The 23,222-nt window shown below is 39.4% G+C and overlaps 1 protein-coding gene across 1 annotated transcript; it reads right to left on the reverse strand.

Annotated features, from left to right (window-relative positions):
* Window positions 1-167: 167 nt before the first annotated feature.
* LOC143295721 (ataxin-3-like) lies at window positions 168-14,402 on the reverse strand. Its single transcript, XM_076607344.1, has 7 exons — window positions 14,323-14,402; window positions 11,257-11,421; window positions 9,419-9,555; window positions 8,579-8,733; window positions 6,551-6,832; window positions 4,193-4,393; window positions 168-3,447 (listed from the first exon to the last, which is right to left on the reverse strand). The coding sequence occupies exons 1-7, from the start codon at window positions 14,344-14,346 to the stop codon at window positions 3,383-3,385; spliced, it is 1,029 nt and encodes a 342-aa protein (XP_076463459.1). The 5' UTR covers window positions 14,347-14,402; the 3' UTR covers window positions 168-3,382.
* Between the last annotated feature and the right edge of the window lie 8,820 nt (window positions 14,403-23,222).

Here is a 23,222-nt window from a genome sequence, read left to right on the forward strand (position 1 = left end):
TTTATGGGGGGTGGGGGGGGGGGGGGGGAATCCTTTTACTGATAATTATATCACTACATGCATTAGTTGTAAGAGCATCTTTGTTTCATAGACAGCACCTCACACAAACAATGTGGGTGTCTTTACTGTTCTCCTTCCTGCTCAGTCACACAGCCAAACAGGTCATGTCAAAAAGATGAACACTTTATTACCACTAAGTATGAAGAAAAAAAAAGTTTATTATAAATACTTATAAGAAAGAATATTTCACCAACAATAAAGACAGATGAACGGTCAATCTTGCAACAATATTAAAAAGTATTGTATTATAAAAACAAAAAGCAAACGCAAAACATTCATTCTCATGACAATGGAACAAATAAAAATTTGTAAAAAGTATATTTCCCACCTAATTCTCATGACAATAAAACAAAGCAATATATATGTCATCTTTAACAAGTACGTTTGTTGTTTTTTCACTATCTTTGCAGGGCATCACAGTTATTAAAATGTGGATGGTTCATGCACAATACATAAGACTCTGGAGTTGATTATCAAGTTGAGAGGTTCTTGCAAACACACAAGCACTGATGTTCCATTTCTTGTTGACAATACACCAACTGGCACGATCGCACACACCATTTCACTTGCCATACGTTCTGTGGTAAGTCTACCTTCTTCATCCTTTCAATGAGAGAAACAGCACAAACACATGTTCAAGGACACAATTCCTTTGTGAACAACTTTCAACGGAGGACTCGCTTCATGAACAACTTTCAACAAACGAGGACACACTTCATTCACGAACAACTTCAACAAACTAGGACTCACTCCATGAACAAGTTTCAACGAATGAGGACTCACTTCATTCATGTTATTCATGAACAACTTTCAACAAACAAGGACTCACTCCGTCCATGAACAACTTTCAACAAATAACGACTCACTTCATTCATGTTATTCATGAACAACTTTCAGCAAATGAGGACTCACTCCATTCAAGAACAACTTTCAACAAACAAGGACTCCCTTTATCAATGAACAACTTTCAACAAATGATGACTCACTTCATTCATGAAAAACTTACTTCATCCATGAACAACTTTCAACAAATGAGGACACACTTCATGAACAACTTTCAACAAACGAGTACTGGCTTCATTCATGAACAACTTTCAACAAATGAGGACTCACTTCATTCATGAACAACTTTCAACAAATGAGGACTCACTTCATTCATGAACAACTTTCAACAAATGAGGACTCAACTTTATTCATGAACAACTTTCAACAAACGAGGACACACTTCATCCATGAACAACTTTCAACACGACTCACTTCATTCATGTTATTCATGAACAACTTTCAACAAACATGGGCTCACTTCATGAACAACTTTCAACAATGAGGACTCGCTTCATCCATGAACAACTTTCAACAAACGAGGACTCACTTCATTCATGTTATTCATGAACAACATTCAACAAACATGGACTCACTTCATGAACAACTTTCAACAAACGAGGACACACTTCATCCATGAACATCTTTCAACAAACGAGGGCACACTTCATCCATGAACAACTTTCAACAAACGAGGACACACTTCATCCATGAACAACTTTCAACAAACGAGCACTCACTTTACCCATGAACCAACTTTCAACAAACAAAAGGTACATGTCAAAAAAATTGAATGCTTTCTTAAGATCATGTACTCTCTTTTGACAGCAGATGGTTAATGCTAGAAAGGACTGCTGCAAGTTACTGAAGCACCCACAAGAAGTTTGCAGCCACGATTTGCTGCTTTTTAGTTTCCATACCACATTGAAATGACTAGTTCTCATACCAATTTTTCTTCATCCCCCCCTCCCCAACCCCCCTTTTTTTTTCTCTCTCACAGGTACCAGCTAGGTCATCAAACTGGCATTATTTTCTCCAAGCAGTGAGAAAGTTCTCCATATATCCAAACTGGCATTATTTTTTTTCCTGGCAATGAGAACGTTCTCCATATAACTCGACACAAGTTCTGTACGTCAAGATATCATGTCAACTCTTGAGCTGCAATGAAGATATGACTCATAAACCATTGTGATTCATTAACTTGTGCTTACAGACCAAAAAGTATGTAAGATTTTACAGTGCCACTAACAAAAAGGAGAACTGAAATAATGATTGAAAATAAAAGAATATTAACTTTTTTCTTCAATATCATGGTCACAACAATCTCAGATCTCCAAATCAAATTTAGTATCCAAACAAAATTACTGAAATCCGCCCACCTGTAAAAAAAAAAAGCATTCACATAATCTTGTCTCAATTTCAACACAAACAAACATACAATGCTCATGAACACACATCTATCAGGTCAGTCTAATTTCATCCTGCTGTTTATTTTGCATCTTTGCCAAGTTACTTTTTTGTTGGCAGAGTTGTTTTGTCCGCCTTTGGTACTAACTCTTTTCTCCACAACTCTTCACTTTACTGTCTGGTAAACTAGTGGAGCACTGCATCTGTCTGTAGATCAAAGTAGAAGTCCGTACCAACAACACTCAACTTGGATCAGAACTTTGCCTGACAATGTTGGGGTGATGTTCAACTCAACTGACCTCCCCTGACCTCCCCTGCTCCACACAAATATTATCCCCCTTGCATCCTTTTCGATGCCCAGGTGCAAGACAAAATTAATGGCTGTGCAGGAGATTACAGTCTTTTACTCATCAAGAAGTCTTGATCTGTATGTATTTGTGTATTCATGAATACTTTTGATATTGATATTATTTATCATCATTGTTGTCTTATTTATTTATTTATTTTTTATTAATTATTATTACCATTACTACTACCTTTTTTTTATATCATAATTATTATTTATTTATTTACGTATTTATTTATGTAAGCGTATCTATTATTTATTCACCTTTTTTTTTTTTTTCTCTCAAGGCCTGACTAAGCGCGTTGGGTTACGCTGCTGGTCAGGTATCTGCTTGGCAGATGTGGTGTAGCGTATATGGATTTGTCCGAACGCAGTGACGCCTCCTTGAGCTACTGAAACTTTTGATATTGCTGCTATCAATTCTGAAAGAAGGTGCACGCTTCTGCTTGATCCTACACTCTTCAACACTAAAAAGAAAACATGCAGGACAGTGCATATCTATCTAGAGACTCTAGAAATATTAGTAATGAAAACCTGTTCATACAGATGACCTCTTTCAACTAAAAAAAAAAAAAAAGGGGGGGGGGGGGGGCAGAGATTCAGTCAGTTTTCCAACTTTAAAGAAACTCTCAAATCTCAACTGCCTCAAACCTTCGTCTGATGCTATATGGCAAGTGTGCACTCGTTTACACAAAATTACATATGCAGTTATTCGGAGTTGAACCCAGCAGTATGAATCCCTCCCCATCACTTTGGTTGCTCCATAGACATCCTCAAAGCTTCTTGTAGCAAAGCCTCTTCGTTGGAGTCATCTGGGGAAAAACAACAACAGAGAATGATCATAATAATAATAATAATGGATACTTATATAGCACACTATCCAGAAATCTGCTCTACGTGCTTTACAAAAACGCTTTTGTTAACATAAAACATCATATCTATGTTACATACACACACCAAAATGTGACTACACACACACACACACACACACACACACACGCACGCACGCACGCACACGCACACACACACACACACACACATGCGCTGCATACATACATTTTAACATACATGTGTATCTAACAGCTACCCTAACACATATGATCATTCAGAAATTAAATCGAGGCTGAGGTGCTGTGGTTCTTTTAAACAGTTATCTGTCCATGATTGTCCATATGTAGTGCCTATCCTCGGTTGGAGACCAAGCTCAGGTGCTTTACAAACACAGAGTCATTTGCACAAGCATCTTGCATACCAGCAGAACAAGGAAACGGCAGTGATGCCACTGAAATAGTGCTGATGATAGGGCAACTAAAAGGAAATTTTCTATCTAAAATTACGTTTAAATAACATACTTACCGTGACCCAACTAGTGCAGACTCCGGCAGGGGTCTGACATTCCTGTTCTGTGCAAACTACTATCCGCCTATGCGGAGAAACGAAACTACGGACGATAACCTCCTGGAAGTAGGTAACCTCCCCTTTGTCCCGCTGGCTAGCGCCCTCTTTTTTCCGGAATTTAAAAAAAAAATTTTTTTTTTTTTTTTCAAACCCTCTCACCTCTAACTGCATTGGGAGATGGCCCATCCACAGAAGAAGAGCAGCCAGATGAAGTGTCTGCCGTTTCCTTGTTCTGCAGGTATGCTAGACGCTTCTGCCGTAGCTCTTCGGCGGTGGGCTGTATGGCAGGGGTGGAGGACGCTGATGGGTTGCCTGTGTGCAGCGTCTCCCCGCCTTTGGATATCGTGTCTTCTATGTAACCTGGGAGGGTTCACAATACTGTCTTTGAAAAAACCTATACAATATCTATCTATCTATCTATTTTGAAAAAACCTATACAATATATATCTATCTACCTATCTATCTATCTATATTATATATACATATTTCTTTTTTTTAGCATCTTCTGTGTAAGCCTGGCATTGTTCACAGTCTTTAGAAAAACAAAACACATAGTTCTTTTACAAATAAATAGAAGAAAATAAAACTGTTTTTCATCTTATCATCCACTATGTTAAGATATGCATTAATCTCCAATACCAACATGAATATAAAAAAACAACAGGTTAATCAACAGTCCAGATAACACTCATAAAATTATATAAAAATAAAAAAAAACAAAGTGATGTCTTCTTCTTCTTCTGCGTTCACTCGTATGCACACAAGTGGGCTTTTACGTGCATGAACATTTTTACCCCGCCATGTAGGCAGCCATACTCCGTTTTCGGGGGTGTGCATGCTGGGTATGTTCTTGTTTCTATAACCCACCGAACACTGACATGGATTACAGGATATTTAACGTGCGTATTTGATCTTCTGCTTGCATATACACACGAAGGGGGTTCAGGCACTAGCAGGTACACTGGCACCATCTTTAAATAAAACTGGTTCTGTTTCATTACTTTTCCCATCTCACAGGGGCTGACTCTGTCCTTACCTTGAATACTACTGCCCAGATTCTGAACGGATTTTCCCTTCTTTGCCCAGAGAGCCATTTGTTAAACAAACCAAAAAACAAACAAACAATACTCTTCTTCTTCTTCTTCTGCGTTCACTCGTATGCACACGAGTGGGCTTTTACGTGTGTGACCGTTTTTATCCCGCCATGTAGGTAGCCATACTCCGTTTTCGGGGGTGTGCATGCTGGGTATGTTCTTGTTTCCATAACCCACCGAACGCTGACATGGATTACAGGATCTTTAACGTGCGTATTTGATCTTCTGCTTGCATATACACACAAAGGGGGTTCAGGCACTAGCAGGTCTGCAGGTCCCAGGTTGACCTGGGAGATCGTAAAAATCTCCACCCTTTACCCACCAGGCGCCGTCACCGTGATTCGAACCCGGGACCCTCAGGGTGTGCATGCTGGGTATGTTCTTGTTTCTATAACCCACCGAACACTGACATGGATTACAGGATATTTAACGTGCGTATTTGATCTTCTGCTTGCATATACACACGAAGGGGGTTCAGGCACTAGCAGGTCTGCACATATGGTGACCTGGGAGATCGGAAAAATCTCCACCCTTTACCCACCAGGCGCCGTCACCGTGATTCGAACCCGGGACCCTCAGATTGACAGTCCAACACTTTAACCACTCGGCTATTGCGCCCATCAAACAATAACTCTTAAGTGAAACTTGCTAAGCTCTGTTTTGTTTCCTAGTCTCAGTTTCTCAAGGTGGTCAGAAAAATCCATAAACACTAATTCACAATCTGCTAGGCCGATGCCTAACAAGCAGCATAACCCAAAAGACTAATCCGGCCTTGAGTGTATGCATATATATTTGTGTTCCTATCAGAGTGGATTTCTTCAACAGTTTCAGCTTCAGTAGCTCAAGGAGGCGTCACTGCGTTCGGACAAATCCATATACGCTACACCACATCTGCCAAGCAGATGCCTGACCAGCAGCGTAACTCAACGCGCTTCAACAGAATTTGGCAAGAGGTCAACATTTTAAACTGCCATGGGTTCTTTTTCGGTGTGCCAAAGGGTCAAGGGACCTCAGTGTATCACCTCGTCTGCATGACGCTTTCTTTTGATTTTCCAGTCAAGCTTGGGGGGCTTAGTAGGGGGCTTAGTAGGTGGTGTCCTAAGTACGTTAAAACAGAACAGGCACCACTGAACACCATTGAAGTGACTCAGCAGCAGTGCAGGGTCTCCTCTGGTGTGTGGCCTCCTGGCGACCTAACATCGATGCTTCCCTGTGGACTGCTGACGCTGGAACTGCGATGGACGAACCTGGGTGTGGCCGTGTATGGGGGAATGTAAATGAGCGGTGTGGGAGTAATGCCACTGAAACGGCGCAGATGATGGGACAGCAAAAAAAAAAATAAATAAAAAATAAAAAGCTTGGGAGAGAGGGTGAGACCTGGTTTGGTTTCCCCACCTGACAGGGGACTGGCCAGCACCCTTACCCTGCATGCTGTCCCTGAGTGCCTGCTGCAGTGCTGTGTCGTCCCTCTCCACCAACTGCCGGCTCTCCGCCAGGGCGAACTGCAGGTACTGGTCCTCCCCCTCCTCCTCGTCCTCCCTCCGGACGCCGACCCCACCCTCACTGCCCACCACCCCCCTGGCGCGGTTGTGGCCCTCGGGGGTGATGAGGGAGGGCTTGATGGGCTGCACCGCCGGGATGATGCGCAGCAGCTGGTCTGCCTCGGACTCCATCAGCTCCCCGACCACCACGAACAGGGAGTAACCTGCAACATCAGCTTCAATTTCACTTTCTCAATGTAGCCGTGCCCCGAGTGGTTATTGAAGAGTACGGCACAAAAGACTTAACTAAATGATTGATTGAATGAAAGGATAGACAAGATCCCACGCACAGGCCAGGAACATATAGAGGCCAGTCACAAATGGGTTTTTCTATTGTTTTATTTACAATAGTTGTGTAGAGAAACTAAGAAGACATAGAGGAGAAGATGATGAGAAGATAAAAAGAGAAGACGACAGTGCAGCGATACGTAGCGAGGTGTTAGCCGTTGTGAGAACACACACGACACACTGCCCACAACGCAGCAAGAGAGAGAGAGAGAGCAGGCTCTGGTCAGATGACTGACCAGGTATGAAATGACCACTCATCACTCACTGTGCCAATTTATGCAAGTTTAGCGGACCGCAAAGTCCGTCACGTGTGCTGCAAACAGATCGACTCTAATGAAGCCAAATCTGACAAGAACTGTGTTTGTTTAAAGGTGTTCAGTGACAGATTTCTAAATGATTCCTGAACCGATTTACGTCGGATAAGTTGCAAAAGAAAGAGCTCAACACCTACTTTATAATGAGTATAAAATGAAGTGTTGATTATTTAAGATGAATTTATAATCTTAATTTAAGTCACCTGAACAGGGTCAGTTTTAACGAGCTCGTTGCTGAAAATTAAAAACTGCGTTAAATCAGTTTAACGTAGGCAAACATAAATGGAACAGATTTAAAGATGGAATTGCGATGATTCTGCCAGTATATAATACTTGTAGTTTACTGATCTGACAAAAGAGGTATTAATTAATTACGGTGGAACAGAAACACAAGTTTGCTCTCAGCCAATAGCGTACTGCGACACGACATTGGGGAGCCTTGAGTAGGCTGTCTGGCCAGAAGAAAATGATGTAAGCGGAGTGACGTCACACAAGTCTGGGCGCTGGTAAGGAGGGAAAACGTCGGCTGCTGTAGCTTGTGTGTGAGCAGTTTTGGAGCAAGCATAGCGCGCTTGGTCACATCAAGAAGGCGTCACTGAGTTCGGACAGATCCATATACGCTTCACCACATCTGCTAGGCAGACGCCTGGCAGCAGCATAACCCGATGCGCTTATCAGGCCTTGAGTGCATGCTTATATATTTGTGTATCTATCAGAGTAGATTTCTTTTTACATAATTTTGCCAGAGGAGAACGCTTTTGTTGCCATGGGATCTTTTTCAGTGCGCCAAGTGCGTGCTGCACACGGGGCCTCGATTATCGTCTCATCCGAAAGACAAGACGCTCAGTCTGATTTTCCAGTCAAACTTGGGAGAAAGGGCGAGAGGAGGGTTCAAACCCACACCTTCATGGACTCTCTGTATTGGCAGCTGAGCATCTTTACCATTCTGCCATCTTCCTCCTGTTCGAACATCAGCAGAACCATAATAATAATAATAATAATATCATTCATGAACATTTACCAGCTCCCCAACTACCACAAACAGGGAGTAACCTACGACATCAGCATAACCATCACAATGACATTCATGGACATTTTCCAGAAATACTGCTCAAAGCGCTTTAAATTTCCTAATCTTAACTGAAACAAGTCTTCTGAGATTTTTTTCGCACATACTGCCACAGCTGAAATCATTTATACAGAATAAAACAAAATAAAAGAAAAGAAAAGAACACCAAAATAACAGTTCAAACAAACCATAAGAAAAAAAAAAAAAAACAAGAAAAACAAAGGACACAACCAACCCACCTTCTTGCTGGAGCTGTGTGAGGAAGAGAGAGAGGTAGGTGTTGGAGATAAGTTCCGGGCCTGTGAGTAGGCTGTTCAGGTTGAACCACTGGTTGCCAAGCTTGCGTACACAGAACCAGTGCTGGCGGAAATTGCAGATGTACGCCTTCTGTGTCCTGCATGCATTGCAGATGATTAGTTGTCACATACATTATTAAAAAATCTATATTCTTAAAAAAGAGCTTTATTCTATCAGTACAGACATGTGTTTAAAATGCTGAACAACAACAACAACAAAAAATCGCATTATCATTTATCATTGCTGATTGGATGATATCAAATTTTGTGGCAACCACACAATACACAAACCACACACACATATAAAAATATATGCACACAAACACCACATAAGCTTTCACTTGATTGCATGTACATCACACACACACACACACACACACACACACACACCTCAAAAGCATCTACACAACACACTCTCATACACACACCACACACAGAGAGACATGCTTGATAGTGTAGATCTCAAAGTATTTGTGAAAGAACAAATATATCCCGATACAGTTTGCCAACATGTCTTGAACTTTGCTTTAACTGGCTTATAGTGAAATCCATGTATTCGTGAAACACAAAAGACCTTAACTTCAAAATAAATTACAGATAATTCATAAGCACAGTTATTCAGTTTACTGTAATCCTATTTATAAGCACAGTTATTCAGTTTACTGTGATCTAATTTATAAGCACGGTTGTTCAGTTTACTGTCATCTAATTCATAAGCACAATTATTCAACGTGCTGTAATTTTCAAAAATGTATCAGGGATGAGTCCAAAAGAAGAACTTACGTTGGGTCATTTTGTGCCTCTTGTGCTATAGGGTTTTGTGATGTGAAAGGAACCAGTTCCAGACCCCAAACTCTGAGGGCTTCTTGTAGAACTTGAATGGAAAAAAATCCACTGTCATCGTAGTTGCTGGATGGTTGCTGCAAAGCAAGATATGCAAAATGTATGCAAATACCACATCATAATTTTTCCTTCGCTCAAATGTAACTTTCATAATGAGTATTCTATGAAAATGATCAATGCATTATATACATATAAAAGCGCTTCAGTTTTAGTTCAAACTATTTTTGTCTTCATATTCATGTATATAAATGAATTAAAAATATTTCCCCCCTTCAAAACTGAAGCATTAAAACTAAACTTTTGGAATATTCAAATTCAAACATATCATTTTCCAACAGACACTTGCAGAAACCCTAATAATGTTTCATGCTTACACATACACATAATTATAATCCCTCATGAAGTTGCTTTAATGAAAGAACAAGGATACATAAAATAAAATAAAAAGATGTATAAATACATGTAAAACATAGAGCAAACCTATAAATTTTCAAAAGTTTATTTTTCTTTAAAGACACCGGGAACTCACAAGAAACTTGTAGCCTCCAACTTGTCAAAGATGATATTTGCAATCTAATGAGAATGCCAGCATGTGTCTCATCTTTAGTTAAGAACTGGCACCTCTTTGAGTCTTTCTCATCCTCTTCCGACAATATCAATCACTCGTTCTCAGTGTGACTGACTATGGACTAGGCCTAACAACACTGTCTCAAAGCAGCCTCCTGAAATTAGTAAGAGTTCAAAATGAAGCTATGAGGCTGATCCTTGGAACAACAAAAGACACCCCTACAGAATCCATGCGATACCTGCTTGACCTTCCTTCAATGCAGGCTAGAATCAAGTTAGAACAGGTTAAGACCTACTTCAGAGCATTAGATTAGAAAGCCCTCAAGTCAAAACCCACTGCATGATGCAGTCAAGGAACCAAAACTAAAGACAGCGTCTAGGATGCGGAAGATCATAGATGGGATAAGCACACAATCCAGCTTGTACACCAGCTACAAAACCTGAACAAAACGCAGGAATGGGAGGGAAACCCTGAAAACCACAAACAGCTTTTCAAGACAATCACTTCACCCACTCTAGGAAGACTGTCGGGAATGGCCAGAGGGCAAAACTGATGCAAAAAAAAAAAAAAGGTACTCACAGAACAAAACAATAAAGAAGAGGACATCATCTTATAAACAGATGGCTCAGTCACCAAAGACCAAAATGGGATTGCAAAAGCTGATTGTGGAGTGATGACCTAGAGGTAACGCATCCACCTAGGAAGCGAGAAAATCTGAGAGCGCTGGTTTGAATCACGGCTCAGCCGCCGATATTTTCTCCCCCTCCACTAGACCTTGAGTGGTGGTCTGGACGCTAGTCATTCGGATGAGATGATAAACCGAGGTCCCGTGTGCAGCATGCACTTAGTGCACGTAAAAGAACCCCCGGCAACAAGAGGGTTGTTCCTGGCAAAATTCTATAGAAAAATCCACTTCGATAGGGAAAACAAATGAAAGTGCACGCAGGAAAAAATACAAAAAAAAATAGGGTGGCGCTGTATTATAGCAACGCGCTCTCCCTGGGGAGAGCAGCCCGAATTTCACACAGAGAAATCTGCTGTGATAAAAAAAAATACGAATACAAATACAAACCATGGTGTGGACGTGTATGGCGGACTCAGAATGACCAGTGTGGGAGTCATGCCACTGAAATGGTGCAGATGATGAAGCAGCAAAAGGATCACATCAAAAACAAAAACAAAAAAGGAAAAAAAAAAAAGGAAAACAGACCTCCAAGAAATTCTGATATTCCCGTGAATCGATTCCTCCTTCCAGCATGTGCTGCCTCTCCTGCTCATCGAGGTTCTGAGCCAGCTGAGCCAGATCCACAGCTGTGAAGTACTGGTTCTGCAGCAGGGCGTTCAGGCAGTGCTGAGCACACAGCGACCCTTCTTGCTGTGGAACATCACATCACAATCATAATGATGTTATAAATAATGATAATCATAATCATGTGCATTTGTATAACTATAAGGCCCTTTAGGCCCAACACTCAGCTTATATCACAGATTGACATAAGTTTACATTTGGGCCAACAGCAAAGTGAGAACTGTATTATCAATGGCTTCTCCAGTCAATGGGAAACTATTTACAGCTTAGTCTTTTGTGAAGGACTATGACTCTCAAACTAGGAGGCAAAATTGCACTGGCTCTTAGTGCTGCAGCCGTGTGGGCTAGTTGGCCTTTGGGAACCACCCCAACGCCAACTGTCCTGAAACCCTCTTGGCCGAGAGAGTGGGGATGTCTTGTGCAAGACACTCTCCACTATAATCAAATTCTAGCCCAAATAGTCGGAACAGCAGCTGCCTCCTCTGCTGTTCTGATGGTCATGGTCGGACACAACTGACTATCATATAAGGCCCTTTCTCTCTTTGAGGTCAGGGTGCTTTACATGAAAGAAAAAGTTACAACAAAAATAAGCACAATTTACATGAATCACTCATGACCACTCTCTCTTCCTCTCTCACCCACTCCCTCTCTCATTCTTCATACACTGTGTGCAAAGTGACTTGGAAGGCATGGGGCAGTTTTGGAGAAGGGTGAAACCATGAGTGCTTACACTGTTACAGAATGGTTTTGAATGAAAAGATGAGTTTTTATTGAAGAGTAAAACTTGCCGAAAGGCAGAAACGGAGTCAGATGAACAAAATGTGATGTGGAAGTAGTTTTCGTTTTTTCCCCCGCTAATTTCAAGCATGAGGAGCAGTAAAAAGGAAAGAACATTTATGAGAGTCCAATAGGTTCTTTCACTGACACAAGGAATTTCCACAAGCTAACACAGTCAGAGAGGAGAGCGTAGAGTTCTTATTGGAGTGCAAGCACTGATATGATACATGTGGAGTGATGGCCTAGAGGTAACACGTCCACCCAGGAAGTGAGAGATTCTGAGCGTGCTGGTTCAAATCATGGCTCAGTCGCCGGTATTTTCTATCCCTCCACTAGACCTCATCTGTGGTCTGGACGCTAATCAGTCGGATGAGACAATAAACTGAGGTCCTGCGTGCAGCATGCATTTAGCACACGTAAAAGAACCCACGGCAACAAAAGCGTTGTCCTTACCAAAATTCTGCAGAAAAATCCACTTCGATAGGAAAAACAAATAAAACTGCACTTAGGAAAAAATACAAAAAAATGGGTGGTGCTCTCAGTGTAGCGACACGCTCTCCCTGGGGAGAGCAGCCCAAATATCACATAGAGAAATCTGTCATGACAACAACAAAAAAAAAGAAATTCAAATTTAAACACATGCATGACCACATCAACATGCATACAAAAAAGTCACACACACACACACACACACACACACACAAACATGCTGAACATAAAGATCACATCATGATCATTAGAACTATATCAGTATATAATATTTACGTACGTACGTGTGTGTGTGTGTGTGTGTGTGTGTGTGTGTGTGTGTGTGTGTGTGTGAGTGTGTGTATGTTTACCCTCTTGTCTAGCTCCACTCCACAATTAGTATTAATGGCATTGCTCCCATACGCTTATCTGAATGAGTGAATCCCATCAAGTTCATACCGTATTTCATTCAGTTCCCATGCTTGTCTGTTAATGGGAATTGACTTTATTCAAATATCAGTTTATGGGTGCTGGAAAAGGAAAGCTCTTATAATAACTGATATATAACAAAAGAATCCAAATATTTTCTATACTACTTTACTAGCTTCTTCTTCTTCCATTTGAATATCCACGATCATCAGTTTGATTTCGTGATACTGTTATGGTTGAGGTCTGATGGTTAAAAAAAAAAAAAAAAGCTTAGAAAAACTGATATATAATAATCAAATCCAAACATTTTATACCAGTTTTGTCTAGAATAGAAGAGAAGACGGCTGCTCATGTTAGTGTGCTAAGAAAACACTTAAGCAGGTGATTTTTTTCACTTAGCCACTAAAGTGATCAAAATCATTTTGTGGTATCTAAAGACAAAATGTGGCACATGAACTTTAACAGTGTATCAAAAAGTTGGGTTTTGGGATTGTTTTTTTTTTTTGTTGTTTGTTTGTTTGTTGTTTGTTTTCAGTAATCTTAGAATATCTAATAATCAGGAATGTGAGCAAGATGGGAAAAAATCAAACAAGGAAGGACTTTTACTTCTTCTTTTCTTCCCTCGGGTCTCATGCCATTGTTGCTGTGTATATCATTTGTCAAATGAATGGCCTCCGGACACCCTTGGAGGAAATCTGTGGGTGGACATTTCTTTGTACTCGACAATCCTTTGTTTACCTGTTTGCTAGCTGATAAGTCGCACAGACGGCAATGGTTGGGATATATGCCTTTGTCTCGCAATGAGTAATAATGCTTCCTCTTTGTACTCAAATATATGTCTGCGTGTCCAAAGAACTCGAGAAGTACTTTAGGATCACAGAAACCACATGTTTATTTTTAGCCGCTTGAAATGATCAACAGATTACACGTGTCGTCGTAGTTTACAACCAGACGAAGAGAATAATCAATATCATCAGGGGAAAACAAGTACGGACAAGAAAAACTGGCCACACATTCAGCATCAGAAAATCTGGAATAAGAATTATTCTCATGATTCCAGTCACAGTGACACACGCAACAACCAACACATGATAAACACAAACAGAAACCCCGTAAACAATATCTTTTCAAAAACGCATCTTCATGGGTATGGGAAGCACACTCGTTTCAGATTACTACGTAGATATGAACGGCTTTAATATTACTCGTCCTGTTCTTTCTACTGTTCTGTTAAGTGTTATTTTTCAATTAATATTAGTCTGGTTAACAGCGTAAACATAAATCAGAACTTACTTTTTCATGAAATATAGCTTCCATGTTGCACAAGTTCAGCAACCGTATACCCACCGTTTGGAGAAGTTGTTAGAGTTGTGCCCTCTTTGAGGAGAGAGCGGAAGAGATGGAGAGTGTGTGTGTGTGTGTGTGTGTGTAAAGAGACGGTCGGTTTAAAGACGTCTTCTATAAATAGATTGCAGAAAACATCAAACAGCAACACACTTAGATCTCAAACATAAAGTCACATGTGAAGGCTGTTGAACCATGATAATGATATAGGTCACCTTATTCTCAGTTTGGTCAGTTTCACCATTTCTTTTTGTATCATTAAACCTTTATTTATGTTTTTCGTGACAGGCAGAAACAGTTATAAGATCAAGGTTGAATGAAACAGCAATCATCCTTGGGTAATGTCAGTCCAGTACAATGAAAACTATTAACTCTCACTGTTGACTTATAGAATTTATTTCTGTAGTTTTTTTCTTTCTTTCTTCACATTAAAAAAAAAATAATAATAATCTGGTGTGCCTTTTCAGGTAGCTATGAACTGGAATATAAGAGAAACAAGCTCTAATTGTATCTTAGAACAAACTCCATGTCATTGTGCAACACAGATTAATCCTATTCAAAGCAAGAACTGAATGACAAAATGTGCTTATCTGCAATCCTTGAAAATAGACTTTTATTTCTTGCTTAATTTATATTTCTCTCTCTTCTTTGTCGGTGGGCCATTTATTATGTCACTTATTATTTCTGAAACAACACTGACCCACTAAAAGCAACAGCCATCATTTCATAGCAGACAGCATGTAGATATGGCATAATTTACGCCTCTTTGCTGACTTAGATGCTTTGCTATTTTTTTAAGTTTATACATTCTTGTTTGATTGTCAATCTCTTCCTGGCATAAAAGCCAAATAGGCTGTTGTCAATATAGAATTTTCTTTCTTCTTTTTTTCTTTTTTTTCCATTTCTCTCTCCTCTCTCTCTCAGTAATGATAGACTCTGTAAAAAGGGAGAGGTAGGGGCCAGAAGGAGTTGTGTACATTACTGAAAGGAATGGAGTCACAGAGAAAAGAGGACAAAGGAGGAGAATGGTGAGAAATGTTAGCATGGGTGGTGGGGGAGAGATGGGTGTGGATGAGTAAACTGTTGGGGGTTGAAGGGGTGGAGGAGAGCCATTGGTATAGTGTGAGTGGTGTCTGGAGGAGAGCAATGTGACTGAGGAGGCGTTAATGAAACAGTTGGCGATGTCAAAGTTGTCAAGCTTTGTGTTCGGTACAGTTTTCGGTCCTCTTTGACGCTTGCTAGCTGGATGCTGAGCAAGTTTTTTGTCTCTGCCTGTAAGTCTGTCTGTGCTTCTGTCTGTTCAGCTGTGGTGGATGCTTGGTAACCTCTGCAAGAAGAGTGCCAAGCTCACAGTCCAGATGTTATGAGATCATAACAGACACCCAATATTACATAATAAATGTTATGAGATCATAACAGACACCCAATATTACATAATAAATATTATGAGATCATAACAGACACCCAACATTACATTACATAATAATTAGTTGTCACTCTTGCTGCCCATTTTAATGTGGTGTCCTGGTGGTTTGAGTGATTGAAATATAATTCTGTTTTCACTGTATTAATAATGGATGATATCAGCTATCAAATTTGGACTTTAAAGCTGATTGCACTTTGTCTCATTACCTGATGATTTATTTTTTAGGCTTACTACAGTGTGAGCTTTATAGTTATCTGTGTGGTGTGTGTCCATCAAGATCGATGATGACCATCGTTGTCATCCAGCTGGGGGATGGGAGGAGAGTGGTGGTAGGAGGGGGGGTGGGATGCTCATGAGTCTATCTGTGAATGCGCAGATGGCTGAATAGTCCAATCTGCGCACGAAATGTTCGTTGACAGTTGGGACAGACAAAGTTGTGCGAGGCCAACAGGACTGCTGCAGCTGTTCAGAAGAGGCAGGCCAGAAAGTCACAGGCAAACAGTTATTTGTGTAAGATAGAAGGAAATACACTGCGCTACCTTGATGAGCGGAAACATGCTTTACTTTTGTGTGTCATTAAAAAATGATTGATGATAGGATAAGGATACTTATGCAGTGCTTATCCTCGCTCAGAGACCAAGCTCGACGCACTTTACAAACACAGAGTCTTTGTATGACAGGCTGCCTACTTGGGTAGAGCCAACTGACAGCTGCCATTGGGTGCTCATCATTCGTTTCCTGTGTCATTCATGATGTTTCAGTCACACACACAGACACACACACACAGACATATATCATTTTACAAGTGTGACCAAAATGTTAGACCATTTTGTTTATTTACTCTGCCATGTAGGCAGCAGTTTTAGGAGATGTGCATGGTGGGTATGTTCTTATTTCCATAACCCACCGAATGGTGGCATGGATTACAGGATCTTTAATGTGTGTATTTGTTCTTCTGTGTGCATATACACAAAGGGGGTTCAGGCACTAGCAGGTCTGCAAATATGTTGACCTGGGAGATCAGGAAAATCTCCATCCTTAACCCATCAGGTGCAACGAGGATCGAACTCAGGAAGGACAGGCAAGAATCCAGCCCTCTAACCATCTGACCACCACACCCCTCTGTAAATCTAGCTGCAGTTTTGCACATCTTATTTGCCTGTACTTCAGAATGCCATTGGTGTGCATCTGTGTGTGCATGCATATGTGTGAAAAGTTGTATCAGTATACCTTTAATAGTAATCAAACATCGTACATGATATATGTCTGTTTTTGTTTAACAAGGGTTAGAGAAAATACATTTATTTGTAACCAAACATTGTACATTATATATGTCTGTTTTCGATGAACAAGGGTTAGGGAAATTTAATGAAAATTTTTAAAAAAATGACACCCACAGTTGTGTGCAATACTGAAACAAGGAACCAATTTCTTTAGTTTAATGCAAAGTTGAAGTATTCAATCAAATCACGCTTCCTTCTTCAACCATCACTGAATACAGAACAAACAACAGAATACATGGCATAAGAATTTCAATTGTATTTCACAGAAACTACAATGAACAGGGCAAAAGCATAAAATCAAAAAAGAATGATGAACCAAAATGATATGACCAATAAACATTCAGTTAGGTTTCACATCCAAAGTGGGTTTCATTCCCCTGAAATGTTCAGCTGACAACACATTGAGACCAGAAATGAATTCATACTTTGCAGTGTTTTCAACGAAACAGAATGATAACATACAAAAAAAAACAACAACAATATAACAAGAACGGTTTAAAAAAAACAACAACAACAAAAAACAACAATAAAAATGCTTGCCTTCATACACTTGCATAGTTCACATGCCTACTCACAATTCCTCTCATCTCTTCTCTTATCCATCAGCTCATCTTGGAATGCTGGGGGCATGTTTGAAATATATCCACACGTTTTATGAAATCTGCTCTAATCATTCCATCATTTTTTTTTTACTTCACTGTCGATCAAGAAAAGTGTGTGTATGACAGGGATGACAGACAAGTGGTTAATGCATTAAACTTCCAAAAGTCTGAAGCTTCAAGACTTCAGTGAACTGAAATCTGCCAGTGTGTGTAGTGGAATAAGGGAGGGGATTTGTCTTATTCTCCAGGTCAACATACAAACTCCACACTTTCACTTCAGTTACTCAAAGAGGTGTCACAGCGTTTGGACAAATCCATATACACTACACCACATCTGCTGAGCGGATGCCTGACCAGCAGCGTAACCCAACATGCTTTGTCAGGCCTTGAGGGAAAACAAAGATATATAAACAAATAAACAGATAAGTCATCAAATTAATGAATTAAAAAAATTAAATGAAATAACGATAATAAGCAAATAGATAAAAGAAATAAAATGAAATGTAGAAAACACACACATACATTCCCCATCTCCCACATTATAGATAAGTCATCAAATTAATGATAATAAGCAAACAGATAAAGAAATAAAATGAAATGTAGAAAACACACACATACATTCCCCATCTCCCACATTACCCCAGCAAGGTTTTTTCTCTGTTGAAGTGTAATACTGGCAGGCATATCTATTTCATTAAAATGGAAAAATGCTGATGAATTGATATTTAAAAAGAAAAATGAAGAACTCCTCCCTCTCGCCCTGCAAAGAAATTGAATAATTAAGATGTTCACCTTCAAACACTTTCATTACGTTAATACTCTTGCTTCTCCAAGTTGAAAAATGTCAACTGTCAACATACTAATAAATTAGAATTTTTCCCGACTCCAAAGAAAAACACTTGTGTTTGATTTTTAATGTGTGTGCGTGCGTACGTGTGTGTGTGTGTGTGTGAGAGAGAGAGAGAGAGGTAGGTTTAATGCTAAATAAAATGCCAATACATTTTCCGCCGAACTTCCCATTTCTCTCACTTTGTCTCCATGCCCTCATACATTTTCCATTCCATCTGAGTTCTGCTGCTGTACTCTTGAATTGTGCTTAAGTGATAAAGCAAGCATTTAGATACATGCCAGTCAACACAGTGTATCATACTTTACAGAAACAAACATACATAAATGAAAAAACACGTCATGTAAAAAAATTTTTAAAATATTAAAAAATCAACTGATGCTGGTCCCTGGACCTACTGACCATGTATTTATTCATCTATTTATTCATTTATTTTATTTTTATTTAGTGTGTAGTCTTTATTTACGTACATGTTTTCTGTGTAGGTATGAATGTACCAATATGTGCATGCACATGTACTTAATATGGTGTCAGTTTTACAACAAATCTTGTCGAGTCTCCCACAACATAACCTCTCTTGACAAGAGTAGAGCCCACATTAATTTCTCTCTCTTGATGATCTCCTTTCCATCTCCTACAAGCAAAAACCTTGAGACTTTCGGTCTATCATGATTCATGCAAATGTATGTGAAAGATATACATACATTTTTTAAAACCCTGACTTCATACCTTATCAGTTATTGTTGTTTTCATTTTTGATGATGTTGTTTTCATTTTTGTTGTTGTTGTTGTTTTCGGTTTAAGTTTCAGATTGTCTTGTGAATATTTTCTTTTACAATTTACTGTCAAATTTCAATTAATCAAAGAACGATTTTCACATTTCTGGTCACCAAAACGAAAAAAGAAAAAGAAAGAAAAAAAAAAAGTTGAAATGATCAAAACTGAGCAATCATCTTTTTTCCTTCTCAGCTCTGGTCTCGTGACGTGAAGGCAATTTTGTGAGAACAAGTTTCAACAAAATCACATCAACACAAATTATATGATTAACCAGCAAACATAGAAAAGAATGGAAAAAAAAAAAACCACACACAATAAAATCACTGTATTTACACCTGGGGGAGACAACAGCACAGTATAGTTACCTTTGAACGGACAGACATACAAAATGGGGGAATGTCGTATCATCTGAATGCAAAAAAAGCAGCACCACCAAAAAGGAGACATACATCCAACTATACATCAAAGTTGAACAAACCTATCAATTTTTATTTACATTATTTCAAAACAATGACGAAAACAAAAAGCTTTTTTTTTTTTTTTTGGTTTTGTTTCGTTTTCTTTGTTTTTCAGTCACCAAATGCATTAAAAGCATGAAAATGGAATTGATGTAAAAGTGCTGGAAAGTCAAAGCCTTTGGAATTCATCATTAGTAAAAGTAGCACACACACACCATTGTGAACTGTAGTGAGCCATGACAGACATTCCGAAGCAGTGCAGATTAAAAAAACAACTACAACACCACAGCACTACTGTCAGTTTCAGTTTCAGTTTCAGTTTCAGTAGCTCATCAAGGAGGCGTCACTGCGTTCGGACAAATCCATATACGCTACACCACATCTGCCAAGCAGATGCCTGACCAGCAGCGTAACCCAACGCGCTTAGTCAGGCCTTGAGAAATAAAATAAAATAAAATAAAATGAAATAAATAAATAAAATAAATAATTAATAATAATAATAATTTTTTTTAAATAAATAATAATAATAATAATGAAAATAAAATAAATAAATAGATAAAAAAATATATAAATAAATTTTTAAAAAACTGTCACTAACTAACACTGCCACTGTCACTAACAAACACTGGTCAGTTTTAAACTAGCACTCAAAATAACATACACAAGTATCACTCACACACATGATGTGGGAACATCTTTTCAAACATGTATAAAACTGAAAGATGAAGCTAACTTGAGCATGATTAACGGCATCTATTCCATAGCTACATAATTATGTACAACAAATCCTCCAGACCAGCAATACAAGAACCAGCACGCTGCAGTGAAAACTGGGTGGTGTTGCAAACACCCTTCTCACTTCCTTGTTTCAGATTGTATCGTCATCAAATTGTCAAAGACTTTTAAAAAAAATGAATTTCCAATTGGTTGATGTGATTTTTGACATTTTCTTTTAAATCTTCAATAGTCTGAAATGATTTTTGACATTTTATAGAATCCTCAATTGGCTGATATGATTTGGACATTCTAAACATTAGTAAGACATGTATTTTTGTATTTTGTATTTCTTTTTATCACAACAGATTTCTCTGTGTGAAATTCGGGCTGCTCTCCCCGGGGAGAGCGCGTCGCTACACTACAGCGCCACCCTTTTTTTGTTTTTTTTTTTCCTGCGTGCAGTTTTATTTGTTTTTCCTATCGAAGTGGATTTTTCTACATAATTTTGCCAGGAACAACCCTCTTGTTGCTGTGGGTTCTTTTACGTGCGCTAAGTGCATGCTGCACACGGGACCTCGGTTTATCGTCTCATCCGAATGACTAGCGTCCAGACCACCACTCAAGGTCTAGTGGAGGGGGAGAATGAACCGTGATTCGAACCAGCACGCTCAGATTCTCTCGCTTCCTAGGCGGACGCGTTACCTCCAGGCCATCACTCCACTCAAAAACCTTGCCCTCCTTGACTCTTGCTTCAACCATCTCCCACTCTTTGCCACTGTTTTACCTGGAGACCACTTTCTCTGCATGATTCACAATCAGCACTGTCTGAAAACTACTCTGAAGTTGTCATCATTGCTGTCATAATTCATGAACAGCTCAGCAGCCTCTTCTGCAGTCTTGCGTCATTGTTTTTATGATAATACCATAAAAAAAAATTTTTTAAGATGAATATTGATCAACATTTGCAAACTCTACTGCCAAATGACTGCAGTGACTTTGTGTTTTGGCCATTAGTACATGACCAAAGGTTCAGCTGAGAAAGGAAGTTTTATGGGATGAGAATAAACGATAGTACAACATTGGTTTTGTGTGAGAATACTCTTACCTGGTCCACTGAGGAAGGAAGTGTGGTAAAGATTACGCTGTACCTGGAGTAGAATGAATTAATATGTAATGGCAAATGTATTATGAATAAATAACATTTACGAATGATGGAAAGAGGATGAAGTGAAGATCTCGCCACATCTACATGTCCTTTTTGTTGTTGAAAGAATGTAATCTATACACAAATGTAAAAAAGCACACTAACAGAATTGACAAGCATTGTGACATTTTTTGCATAATTTACATACAAATCTATCCACGACCCAATTAATCACACTTAAACAGGCTCAGCTAAATCCAAATTGCACACTTAAACACAGTTAGTACCAACCAATTCTAGACTTGGTAAAAATCAAAACTTCAACACAAGTAGTATACAGACCAACTGAGCTGGTCAACCAAGACACACGCAAGTACACTTGGTTAAAGCATGAACACATGCACTGCCCTAGAAGTACCTAATTTCTACCAAACAACAACAACCACCAATTTACCACTATCTTATACTTTCAGTGAGGACAATACATAGAAATCAACACATTATTTCACGTGCTGGTATTTACAAAGCAGAGGAGCTGCCTTCAAACCATCACCTCATCCCTTAACAACTCAATAACAAAAACCAAACCAAAAAAAAAAAACCCCCACTAAAAAACCCCAGACTTTTTCTGCAAACTCTCACATAACACACAGACAATGAAGTACAAGGTATGCCTGTTTGGGTATGACTGAAAATTTTGTTCAGTTAAAGAATATGTACCAGTCTGAAACAATGCTATGGCCATGATTTGTTTTCCTACAGCAAGCAGTCCAAATGGTGAGCATTTTCCCTCAAAATGATATGACAATAAAGTTACAGTGATAAATATTCAAAAGTTCCATACATGCAAACAATGCACACAGTCTGAGATAAGACAGAATTTTCTGTTTCAGTCTAAAAAAAAAAAATAAAAAAAAAATCACAACACTACCTCCATAACTCCACATTAAAATCATGAACGTGCCACTTTCCAAATGTTCCCTGTGTCTGGTTTTAGACAACAGTCTGAAGAGTACCTCCATAGCAACATCGTCATCATCATCGTCCTCCTTCATCATCATCAATATAAACAAAAGAGTCTCAAAGTCTGTGGTCTTTCATGCCCTGCTCTCATGGTGACCTCAGTTTCAATACACCTCCACTTCTGTGCTTGGGGTGAGTCCTGTCAGTGTCTTCAGTGTCGGCAGACTCACGGGGGACTGCTGTTTGAGGGACATGGTGGCGGTCTCCACACTGGGAGGGACGGTCACTCAGTCTGGCTCCACGACTAAGTCATTATTGTCGTTAGTATGGGGCTTAGTAGGTGGTGTCCTAAGTACGTTGAATCAGAACAGGCACCACTGAACACCACCAAAGTGACCTACATCAATGGTTCCCTGTGGACTGCCGATGCTGGAACTGTGACAGACGAACCTGGGTGTGGCCGTGTATGGGGGAATCTAAATGAGTGGTGTGGGAGTAATGCCACTGAAATGGGGCAGATGATGAGGCAGCATTAAAAAAAAAAAAAAAAAAGTCTGAAGAGTGTGATGCCTGGAAAGCACACGGCGAGATCACAACAACCAGGACAGGAAGACGTTATCACCACTGTGGTC

This window comes from Babylonia areolata, chromosome 21, assembly GCF_041734735.1.
Source record: "Babylonia areolata isolate BAREFJ2019XMU chromosome 21, ASM4173473v1, whole genome shotgun sequence".
NCBI classification, from domain to species: Eukaryota; Metazoa; Mollusca; class Gastropoda; order Neogastropoda; family Buccinidae; genus Babylonia; species Babylonia areolata.